Source organism: Callospermophilus lateralis, chromosome 7 (genome assembly GCF_048772815.1).
Source record: "Callospermophilus lateralis isolate mCalLat2 chromosome 7, mCalLat2.hap1, whole genome shotgun sequence".
NCBI lineage: Eukaryota > Metazoa > Chordata > Mammalia > Rodentia > Sciuridae > Callospermophilus > Callospermophilus lateralis.
Genome location: NC_135311.1, coordinates 80,970,306 through 80,982,993, shown reverse-complemented (window position 1 = coordinate 80,982,993; position 12,688 = coordinate 80,970,306). Strand labels below are relative to the sequence as shown.

At 34.1% G+C, this 12,688-nt stretch overlaps 1 protein-coding gene and 1 non-coding gene across 5 annotated transcripts in view; one reads left to right on the top strand and one right to left on the bottom strand.

Moving 5' to 3' along the window:
* Window positions 1-12,688, top strand: part of Nexn (nexilin F-actin binding protein) — a 44,232-nt gene that overhangs the window by 8,484 nt on the left and 23,060 nt on the right. For 3 of the 4 annotated variants that reach the window (XM_076863690.2, XM_076863687.2, XM_076863689.2), the window contains 4 exons: window positions 10,191-10,266; window positions 11,146-11,337; window positions 11,872-11,950; window positions 12,042-12,190. In XM_076863690.2, coding sequence (XP_076719805.2) covers window positions 10,240-10,266; window positions 11,146-11,337; window positions 11,872-11,950; window positions 12,042-12,190 — 447 coding nt within the window. In that variant the 5' untranslated portion in view covers window positions 10,191-10,239. Of the gene's footprint in view, window positions 1-6,893; window positions 6,942-10,190; window positions 10,267-11,145; window positions 11,338-11,871; window positions 11,951-12,041; window positions 12,191-12,688 lie in introns of all 4 variants that reach the window. The other variant, XM_076863688.2, reaches the window with a different exon arrangement.
* On the bottom strand, window positions 5,818-5,950 carry LOC143405348 (small nucleolar RNA SNORA42/SNORA80 family). The gene has a single exon (XR_013092057.1). It is a non-coding gene; the product is annotated as a small nucleolar RNA SNORA42/SNORA80 family (small nucleolar RNA).

Genomic DNA, 12,688 nt, shown 5'->3' with positions numbered 1-12,688 from the left:
GACTTTGTCTTTTTGTTCACTTTCATATCCCTAGAGCCTAGGATAGTTGCCTGGCATATAGTAGGAGATTAATAAATTTGTTAATATGGGTCACCATGTCCTTTCAATTCCACTCCTAAAATGTCTATTCTGACTTTTCATTCCTAATGCTACTATCATAATTCAGTTCCTCGCCTTCTCTTGCCAAGATCATTGTATTTGCTCTCCTCTTACTAGCCTTTCCCTATTTTACTCCATTCTCTGAGCTGCTAGAACAGTCTTTTATTTTTTACCCTCCTAGAATACATACAGATTAAGTCATGCTCCTGCTTAAAAAATCTTTGTTGCAGGCTGGTCTAGCATGTGTGAGGCACTGGGTTTGATTCTCATCACTGCATATAAATAAATGAATGAAATAAAGGTCAATCAACATCTTAAAAATATTTTTAAGAAATCTTTGCACCCATTGCCTATAGTATCAAGTCTAAAGTTTTTATTATTATGGCATTCAGCAATCTTTCTAGCCAGTGCCCAGCCTATATTTCACATTTAGCTATAGTCATTGGACAATTCATAGCTCCACAAACTTGCAAATTCTCAAGCATTAGTAGTTTTGTTAATATTGGGTCTTCTGTTTATGTGTCTTACTTCTTTTTCTACTTTGTGAAATCCTACTTATTCTTTAACTCATGTCATCATCTCTTTGAAACCTTTTTAACTGAACCCATTCCTTAACCACACTGTACTCTTTTCCGTGTTTCTATAGCTCTGTAATAATATTGCTATTATAGCACCTAAGACTTTGTATTATAACAATCAGTTGTGGTCCACTCTATTTTTCTCACCAAAGATACTTGATTTATAATAAGGGTTTATCTTTTATTCATTTTTATTCATAAGGACATAATGTTTGGCACATGGTAGATTCTTCTCAGAAAGATACTATCTTATAAATAAAGATCTAATCTGTCAAATTTGAAAAAAATTGCAACTCTTTTGATAATCACATACAGCCTATATTAGTATTGCAATATTTCCTATAAACTCTGGTGAATATTTTACCTTCATTTAACATGAATATTTAATATGCTAGACTAGCTTACTAAATCCATTTATCATCCCATCTTTTATCATCCTTAACTGTGACCAAACTCTTATTGATGAAACACATTCAACCTTACCTTTTGGTTAGTGTTTAATTATATTTCTGTCTTTCTTTTATGTGTGTGCAGACATTAATCTTATTATTTTTTTTTCTTTTTTGGAACTCAACTGCTAAGTCACATCCCCAGCCCTATTTTGTATTTTATTAGAGACAGGGTCTCACTGAGCTGCTTAGTGCCTCGCTGTTGCTGAGGCTAGCTTTGAACTCTCGATCCTCCTATCTCAGCTGCTGGGATTACAAAGGTGTGCGCCACCATGATTGGCTTAATTTTATTCTTTTTTAAAATATTTTTTAGTTGTAGATAGACACAATATCTTTATTTATTTTTATGTGGTGCTGAGGATTGAACCCAGTGCCTCATCTGTGCAAGGCGGGCACTCTACCACTGAGCTATAGCCCTAGCCCTGAGCTACAGTCCCAGCCCAATTTTATTCTTGATGACAATTCATCTACTCTGCCTGAGCTTTCATTTAGAAAGTGCAGTGGGACTGAATTGTTATGTTGCTGCTGCCCCTTTAAGGTGGCCAACAACATTGCATGTGCCTACTCAGACAGAAGAAAAATTATTTAACACTAGCTTCAAAAAAAACCTATGAGATTTCAGATATAAAATCTTTTGGCTTCTTATACTGAGTTTAAGAAATTGTTAAACTGATTTTCACTTTGCATTCTAAAATACTGTGAGTAAATATATAGTGTAACCACTTCCTTTCTAGCATGACAAACTTGATCTGATAGGATGTTCTTGTCTGTAATTCAGCAGATCTCAAATGTTCTTTTAGAACTCTTGGGAGTTCACCTGAGTGTGGTAGGGCATGCTTGTAATCCCAGCTACTCAATGACTTGGGAGGCTAAAACAGGAAGACCACAAGTTCAAAGCCAGCCTCAGCAATTTACCAAGACCCTGAGATAGGGCTATGGCTCAATGGTACAGCATTTGCCTAACACACTGAGGCCCTGGATTCAATCCCTAGTACCTCCAAAAATAAATAAAATAATGATGATGATGATGATGATGATGTCATTACTTATCAAAGCCCTAAGCAGCTTAGTGAGACCTTGTCTCAAACCAAAAACATAAAAAGGGCTGAGGATGTAGTTCAGTAGTAAAAATGTTTCTGGGTTCAATCTTCAGAACCAAACAAAACCCTGGGAGTCCCCTGGACCCTTTAAGAATCAATGAAGTCCTTCCTTCTCCAAATATATATCTGTATGATATTATGTTTTCTTTGTAGATTTAATTCAAAACAATATATTGCAATAGTTTGAATGTAGAAGCAGATAAAGCCAGAATTAAAGAGACTTATTAAAATGTAAAACAGTGCCGCTCTCTCTGATTAATTTTTTTTGGAAAATATAGTTGTTTTTCATAAAATCTTTTCATGTTTATAACAATGAGGTTTGCTATTTTTATATTTTTAGGATAAAAGTCTATTATTTTATTTTTATATAATAGCAATGAGCAATCCAAAAATAAAAATTTTAAATGATACTACTATTGTTATTTTAAAGTTTCTAATACATTACATATCTACAAAAATAATTCATATAAGTAAAATTTGTCTAGGATCCTCAGTAATAGGCCCACACCTTAGCCCTGCACCCCCAAAATTTGAAGCCCCCTCTTGTAATTCGTAGCTTTTCTTTAAGAAGGCACATTTTTTTTAACATCACACAGTTTATTTTTCTATGTGTTTATAAACTTTCACATTATCTAATTAAACATTTTATAAACTAAAAGTGTAATAAGTCTTATTATACTTTTGTAATTATATTTTATCTCATCTAGACTTTGACCTCTATGGGAACAGGTATTTTACCCTATTCATCATTATATTATGTAGTACTGTATCTAGAAGACAGAAAGATGGTCAAAATGTATCTTTTGTGGTATCAGGCATTAACAGGGGCACTCTCCACTGAGCTACATCCCCAATCCTTTTTATTTTTTGTCTAAGTTTCCCAGGCCTCAAACTTGCAATCCTTCTACCTCATCTTCCCAAGTAGCAGAAATTACAGGTGTGTGCCACAGTGGCTAGAAATAAATGTTTCTCAAATTAATATTTATCCATTTTAACTAATTTAATCTCTTCTCATTTATTATTTTTTTAATATTTATTTTTCAGTTGTAGTTGGACACAATACCTTCATTTTACTTATTTATTTATTTTTATGTGTTCTGAGGATCCAACCCAGGGCCTCACACTTGTTAGGCGACTGCTCTACCACTGAGCCACAACCTCAGCCCTCATTTATTCTTAATTCTATCATACTTACCTGCTTTAGATTGATGAAATAATAGGCAAACTAACTAGTGTATGTGACATATAGGAGTTCAATGTTAGTTTTCCAACCTTCTCTTTTATACAGTGTAGACAGCAACTCTAGGCATTTTTTTTTTGTACCAGGGATTGAATCCTGGAACACTTCACCACTGAGCCACATCCCTGACTCTTTTTTTGTATTTTATTTAGAGATAGTGTCTTGCTGAGCTGCTTAGAACCTCACCAAGTTGCTGAGGATGCCTTTGAACTTGCAATCCTTCTAATCTTTTAAAAAATGTATTGTAGATCCTTACATTTTACTTATATGTGTAAGTTTTCACTACTTTATTAATGACTTCATCAGATAATAACTTGTCATCTGGGTAAGTATGGAGGGGGTATGGGGATTTCACCTAGCTGCAATTTACTACTGACCTACATCCCCAACCCTTTTTAAAATTTTTTAGACAGAGTCCCACTAAGTTGCTTAGGGTCTTGCTAAGTTCCTGAGTCATACCTATAACTTCACCTCCTATGTCAGTCTCCTGAGCTGCTGAAATTACAGACAAATGCCACTGCACCTGGCTTCAACTTTAAGTAAATGGTTACACTAAAGTCATTTCAAGAGAAAATGGAAGGCACTGGTGGGGACATAATTCTGAATGGATAGGAGGATGTACCTCATATTATAGCCTAGGATGTAGTAGGAACAGCTAGAATATAAAGCATGATTTAAGGCATCTTTAAAAATATATTGCGCTGAAATAAGTTGCATAAAACAAATGAAACATTTTGTATTGCTTAAGACAGTGGAGAAAGCTGATTATTGTTGAAGCTTGGTGATGGATATATGGGTGTTTATTAGAGTAGTCTCTTTAATTTTGCATGTCTGAAAATTTCCATAATAAAAAGGAAAAGAAAGTAGATTTGGCTGATACATCTAAGATGTTGAATATTATAATTTTTTAAAATGTATATACTAGGACTGGGGATTTAGCTCAGTGGTAGAGGCTTGTCTAGCTTGTATAAGGCCTGGGGTTCAATTCCCAGCACCTAAAACACACACACACACACACACACACACACACACACCAGATAAACCTAAAATCCTAAGTACAGATAGAAGTCTTTTAGATACTAAAGAGAGAGTTTGTGAAAATTCATGACAATGATTGAAACTGCATATGCCATTTATTTTGATTTTTTTCATAATATACATTTTACCAATATAATTATGACCATTTACATTGTTTTTTTTTTTTTTTTTTTTTTTGGAGGGGGGATGCTGGAGATTGAACTCAAGGGACTCAACCCCTGAGCCACATCCCCAGTCCTATTTCGTGTTTTATTTAGAGACAGGGTCTCCCTGAGTTGCTTAGTGCATCACTTTTTCTGAGGCTGGCTTGGAACTCAATATTCTCCTGCCTTAGCAGCCTCAGGCACTGGGATTCCAGGCTTGTGTCATCGCACCGAGCAACATTTTTGACATCTATTATGTTCAAGGTACAGTCCCTAGTTGACTGATCTAAGAGAGGGAGACTGTTTTGGGAGAGTTCTGAGTGATAGTGTCTGTCTGGAAGAGAAAGCATTATGAAGTGATATGTAGAAAGACTAGTAGGGGACAGAAAGCCAGGGGAAAAAGATGAACTGTGCTCACAAGTGATATGATTATCTGTGTATGTAGAAAATCTGATGGAATCTACAAAAAAAAATAACACAAATAAGCGAACTACTTTCGTAGGGTTTCAGTATATAATATCACAATACAAAAATTGTAGTTCTATATATTAGCAACAATCACCATTGAAATTTTTTAAAAAGCATTTATTGTAGTACAGTGGTTTCAATGTGGTTTGTCAAAAGAATGTTCTTGTGTTAGAGGCTTGGTCCTCAGTGATGTGGTAGAGGTGATGTATTGGGGCCAATTGGGAGGTCCTTAGGTCATTGGGAGTATGCCCTAAAAAAAAATAAATAAAAAAAAAAAGGATTAGTAGTTCTCATGGGACCCTGAGTTATTTTTGGCAGAGTAGGTTATTTAAAAGCCTAAACCTGATCCTTGAATTGCTCATTGGCTTCCTGTCTTGTGATGTTATCTCTCACTCTTATATGTGCTTCTGCCATGATACCATCTACTATTAGGACCTCACCAGAGTCAGAACCAGTGGGGCCACCAGATCTTAGACTTTCAGCCTCCACAACTATAAGCTAAATAAGTTTCTTTTTTAATACCCAGCTTTAGATATTTTGTCACAGTGATTAAAAATGGACTAATACAAGTAGCATCAACCAATATTAGTTTATGGAGAAATTTGACAGAAAGATGTGGAAGACCTGCACATTGAAAAGTACAAATCTGTCTATAGATTGAATGCAATCTCAATAAAAATCCTAGCAGTTACTTTTTTTCTCCACTGTGCAATACACTTCAGTTCCAGCAGCCTATAGACACAGAGGCCAAGCAATGGTTTGGGGTCACAGTTGGCTCTAGCATAGGACACTATAAGAGGCCCAAGGGGATGGGCCTCCTAGCAAGATATTTTGTGGACATTGACCAACTGATTCTATGGTTTATGTAGAGAGGGGAAAGATCCAAAATAATCAACACAATCTTTTTTTTTTTTTTTTTGTGTGTGTGTGTGTGTGTGATACTGGGATTGAACCCAAGGACACTTTGCCCCTGAGCCACATGTTCTGTCCTTATTTAGATTTTTTTTTTTTTTGAGACAGGATCTCACTAATTTGCTGAGATTGGCCTTGAACTTGCAATCTTCCTGCCTCCACCTCCCAAATCTTCAGATTATAGGCATGTATGACAGCATCCAGCTCTAACATAGTCTTTAAGGAGAACAACAAAGCTATAGGACTGATATCACTGAACTTAAAGATATACAGTAGTCTCTTCTTATCTGCAAGGGATATGCTCCAAGACCCCAGCAGATCTCTGAGACCACAGATAGTACTGAACCTTATACACAGTATGGTTTTTCCTTTACATATGTATCTGTGATATAGCTTAATTTATGTTAGACACTATAAGAGGCTAACAATGATAACAAATAATAAACTGAATGATGATAATAATATACTGTAAAAAAAGTTATGTGAATTGGGTCTCTTTCAAATTCGCTTATTGTTCTCTACTTCCCTTCTTGTGATGATGTGAGATATGATGCCTACATGGTGAGATGAAATGAGGTGAATAATGTAGGCATTGTGATGCAGCATTGGGCTACTACACAAGGGTAACTTGAACACAAGCACTGAGATACTGCAATAGTCGATGTGATAATCCAGACAGCTACTGAGTGACTAACAAATGGTAGTGTAATGTATATATACTGTGGATATGCTGGACAAAAGAATGATTCATATCTTGAGCAGAATGCAGTAGGACAGCTCAAGATTTCATCATGCTACTCAGAATGACATACAATTTAAAACTTATAAGTTATTCATTTCTGGAATTTTCCATTTAATATGTTCAGATGGTGGTTGACTATGGATAACTGAAACTGTGGAAGGTGAAACAGCAGGTAAGGGGGAAATGTTGAATATAAAGCCACAGTAACCAAGACAGTATAGCATTGATGAAACAATATACAAATAGATCTTTGGACAGAATAAAATTTTCAGAAATAGACCCACATAAATATATATGACTTATCTTTGACAAAGGAGAAAAAGCAATACAGTGGAGAAAAGACTGTCTTTTCCATAAATGGTGCTGGAACAACTGGATATCCACATGCAAAAAAAAAAAAAAAAAGAATCTGGCCACAGACCTTGTATCCTTCATAAAACTTAACTCAAAATAGATGTAAAACACAGAACTATAAAACCCCTAGAAGAAGGTGGGTGTGATAGCACATATCTATAATCCCAACGGCTTGGGAGGCTGAGGCAGGAGGATTGCAAGTTCAAAGCCAGCCTCAGCAAAAGTGAGGTGCTAAGCAACTCAGTGAGACCCTGTCTCTAAATAAAACACAAAATAGGACTGGGGATGTGGCCCAGTGGTAAGTGTCACTGAGTTCAATCCTCGGTACCAAAAAAAAAAAAAAAACAGCCCTAGAAGATAATTACATAGGCAAGTCTAGATGACCTCCAGTTTGGTATTGTCTTTTTAGATATAATACCAAAGGTACAATCTGTGAAAGAAAGAACCAATAAGCTGGACTTCTGTAAAATTTAAAATTTCTACTATGTGAAGAATGAATCATCAGAGAGAGAGAAGTAATAGCTTAATATTGCATCATAATGTATACATTATTCACCTCACTTCATCTCATCATGTAACTATTGTATAGACTGGGAGAAAATATTTGCAAAAGATATATCAGAGAAAAGACTGTTATCCAAAGTATACAAAGAACTCTTCAGACTCAACAATAAGAACACAGCCTGACTTTAAAAAAATCAGCCAAAAACCTTACGGAGACCCACTAAAGAAAATACACAAATTGCAAATAAGGATATGAAAAGATGCTTAACACACATGTCATCAGAAAGATGCCAACTAAAATGACAATGAGATACCATTCTGCACTATTAGAATGGTTGAAATCCAGAACACTTAGAACCTGAAGCATGAGTAAGGATGTAGGGCAACATGAATTTTCATTTTATTTATTTTTGCCAAAATTTGGAAGCAACTAAAATGCTGTTCAGTAGAAAGATGGATAAAATGGTACATCCAGACAAGAATATAGAGCACCTGCTTAACACATAAGACATTGCATTTGATCCTCATAAAAATAAATAAATAAAATAAAGTTATTATGTCCATCTACAACTAAAAATAATAAAAAAAGAACTATCAAGTCATGAAAATTGTAGTGGAAACTTAAATGCATATTACTCAGTGATAGAAATCAATATGAGGGCTGGGGTTGTGGCTCAGCAGTAGAGTGCTCACCTCGCACATGCGAGACCCTGGGTTCGATCCTCAGCACCACATAAAAATAAATAAGTGAAATAAAGGTATTGTGTCCAACTACAACTAAAAAACAAATATTAAAAAAAAAGAAATCAATATGAGGGGAGAAGGATGTAGCTCAATGGTAGTGCACTTGCCTAGCATGTGTGAGGCCCTGAGTTAAATCACAGGGCTACAAGGGAAAAAAACGGTTTTGGAATGTGAGACACTGTGGGTTTGACCTCCAGCACCACAATCTCTTCCACCACTCCAAAAAAAGAAGAAAAAGAAAAAGCAGCAGCAGCAGATGTCAAACTGTAAAATACAATAGTTTTAACTATATGATATTCTGGAAAAGGCAAAACTAAAGAGACTGTAAAAACAGCAGAGGTTGCTATGGGGAAGAGGGAGTATGTGTGGGTAGAGCACAGAGGATTATCAGAACAATGAAACTATTTGGTATGCTACTATAAGGGTGGATACATGCCAAACCATAAGATATACACCAGGAGTGAACCATAATATAAACAGTGAACTCTGGTGTCAATATAGTTTAACAAATGGGAGATAGGGAGGCTGTCCATGTGTGGGGATAGGTATATTTGGGGAATATTTGTAATTTGCATTCAATTTTGCTATGAATCTAAGCTGCTCTAAAAAATAAAGCCTATCAAAAAATAAAATAGCCAGATATGGTGGTGAGCATCTGTAGTCCCACCTACTTAGAAAGCTGTGGCCAGTCACTTGAGCCTAGGAGTTTGAGACCAGCCTGGACATCATAGGGAGACCCTGTCTATAAATAAATAAATAAATAAATAAATAAATAAAATCTGCTGGGATTACAAGTGGGCACCATCACACCCAGCAGTTTTATGTCATACATATATTTTATATATATATATATATAATATATGTATATATTATATATATATATATATAAATTAAATATTGCTGGACACACATAAACTATGATTATTATGTTCATTTAAAGTAGAATATACAGAACAAGATAGAGAAACCATGTTGCCTTTTTTTTTTTTGTATCTCTAGTCCTAACATAGACCTAGCACCAAGCAGATTCAAGGAAAGCTTCCTGAACCTAGTATGCAGGCCTCTCTGTAATCCAGTTACTCAGAAGGCTGATGCAGGAGAATCACTTAAGCCCAGGAGTTCGAGATCAGCCTGGACAGCATAGTAAGACCTCATCTCAAAAAAAAAAAAAAAAAAAAAAAGATAACAATTATTTTTAAAGCAAAATCCAAAGTCCAATTAAGAGATAAACTTTACATATAAAAACATAAATAGGTTGAAAGTAAAATAGAAAATTATGCACAATGCAAACTGTAAAGCTGAAAAAGTTGGTGTGGTTATTTTAATATCAGTTAAATTCAACACAAGGAAGAGGGAAATTTGATACTAAAGGATCAATTCTAAAAGAAGATATTGCAATCATAATGGGTACATGTTTCAAAGAACCTGAAATTACATGAAACAAGAATGGTGTAATTAAAAGGAATAATAAAAAATTCTTTATATTGAAGAATATATCTACATGACCAGTCATCTTAATCGATTTAATATTTATAGAATAATACACTAAATAATTATAGACTACAAATTTTTCAAGCGTGCTTGATATGTTCACCAAGCTATTTTAGGACATTAACTTTCTGGGATTTTTTTTAATACCATACACCTTGTATTTTACATACCCTGATTCTTGAGAAAAGATGTTGAAGGTTATCACAACGCAGTACTAGCATGCATTTTTTTGAGGGGAACATTATATGCTATTTCTACTTATAAAAATACATAACACATTAAAAATAAAATTATTAAAATTCTTGTACAATATTCAAATGTTTTACAGGTGCAAAAATATACAAAGCTGTATCAGCGCAAAACCAAACTGAGCAAACATGAATGATATTTCCCAAAAGGCCGAGGTAAGTCTCAAAAATTAAAAAATAAAAAGATGGAAAACAGCAAGAATATGACACATGATTTAAGTTTTAAACTTTAAAGCTTGAACTTCTGCCTTTTTTTTCATTTTCATCTAATTTACTGAAATTAGTCTTGGTAACTTTTAAGCAAGAGATGTCAAATCTGATTTTTTTTTTCTGGTACTGGGGCTTGAACCCAGGGGTACTTACACACTGAACCATATCCCAGCCCCTTTCTTTTTTTCTTTTTTTAAATATTTTTTAGTTGTTTATAGACCTTTATTTTATTTACTTACTTATATGTGGTGCTGAGAATCAAACCCAGTGCCTCACACATCGAGGCAAGCGCTCTGCTGCTGAGCTACAACTCCAGCCCCCTAGCCCTTTTTTTATATTTTATTTAGAGACAGGATCTCACTGAGTTGCTGATGCTGGCTTTGAATCCATGATCCTCCTACCTCAGCCTCCTGAGCACCACCCCGCTGGGCCAATCTGAATTTTTATTAATGGAATAGGATAATAAAATACAGGTTGCTTCTCATTTGGCTTTAGTATTTGATATTTATATTTTACTGACCTTCAGCTTATGTAGATCGGTATGTACAAAATGGAGCTTCTTTACTAAGGCAGTTTATATGGATAGAATTTACATTAATGAATATTTATATTAATAAAATGTATCTCATATTTTCTATAATTTCATTTTTATACATAAGTTGTAGATAGTATCTAATCAGGTTATGATAATGCAAAGAAGGTTTTAAAACTCATTTCTATTTTCTGCTTCAATAAGTATTTTTTATATTGCTTATTCTTATCTTTACCTAATTTCTTCCTATCTTGTTTTTTAAACTTTCTTCTCTTTATTTTCTTCTAACGAAGATTCTGCTTTCTTCGTCTAAACCTGTCCCAAAATCCTATGTGCCAAAACTTGGCAAGGGTGATGTAAAGGATAAGTTTGAAGCCATGCAGAAAGCCAGGGAAGAAAGAAATCAAAGGAGATCTAGAGACGAAAAGCAAAGAAGAAAAGAACAATATATTAGAGAGAGAGAATGGAACAGGAGAAAGCAGGAGGTTACTTTATTTTATTTTATTTTATTCTATGCAAATATTAATTTTCATCTTTTTAATTTACATTTTATTTATTATTCATAGTTACATTTCATATTGATTATAATTAAAATACTTTAATATGTTTGTAAGCTAATTTAAACTCTACATAGACAGTAGTCTCTCCTTATCTGCAGGTTTGCTTTCCACTGTTTCAGTTATCTAAAGTCAACCAGCCTGAAAATATTAAATGGAAAATTCCAGAAAAAATAATTCTTAATTTTTAAATAAATTTTATTAATTATATTGTTAGAATTGTTCAACTTTATAATTACTGTCAATTTCTTACTATTCCTAACTTATAAATTAAACTTTATCATAGGTGTGTAAATACAGTAAAAACCACAGTATGTGTATATATATGGCACTCAGTACTATCTGCAGTTTCAGGAATCCATTGGGAGTCTTAAAAGGTATCTCCTGCAGATGAGGGAGGACTACTATAATATGATTTAGTCTAATTTAAACATGTTTATCTTAATTTATTTTACCATCTAGATTAAAGAGATGCTTGCTTCTGATGATGAGGAAGAGGTAACTTCTAAAGTGGAAAAGGCTTATGTCCCAAAGCTAACAGGTAAGAAACTTGAGGGGTAAATGGTAAAAGAAATTACAAAAGAAAGAAACATAACAAAGTATTAATTTTTTTAAAAAAAATGTATTCTTAGGGACTGTTAAAGGTAAATTTGCTGAAATGGAGAAACAAAGACAAGAGGAACAAAGGAAGAGAATGGAGGAGGAACGAAAACGCAGAATTGAACAGGATATGTTAGAAAAGAGGAAAATACAGCGTGAATTAGCAAAAAGAGCTGAGCAGGTATACACTAAATATTAAGTTGGTATTTTCTTCTGAAACTACTGTATAAAGAAAGACTAATCAGTATGTTGCCTAATTAAAACATTTTAATATAATATAAGCCTAATAATAGCAGCTAACCTAAAAATAATATCTTAAGTAAAATATTGAATATCAGATGCCTAGAAGGATACAGGTAAAATGCGCTTTTCTTTTTCTTTTCTTTTCTTTTTTTTTTTTTTTTTAGTACTAGGGATTTAATTCAGGCTCTCACATATTCCAAACAAGCACTACATCCCCAACCCTAGAATGTGCCATTTTAAGATGAAACATTGAGATGATTTTTGTTGTATGATCTTATGATTCTGTCCATGTTCCTTACATGGTCCACATTTCTAATTTTTCTTGACACACTGGAGGATTTTACAAAGATGTAAGACAATTTCACACATAACCTGTTTACATCGGGTGTGCGCTCACACACACAGATACACACAAATGCTGGATTTTTAATAGCAA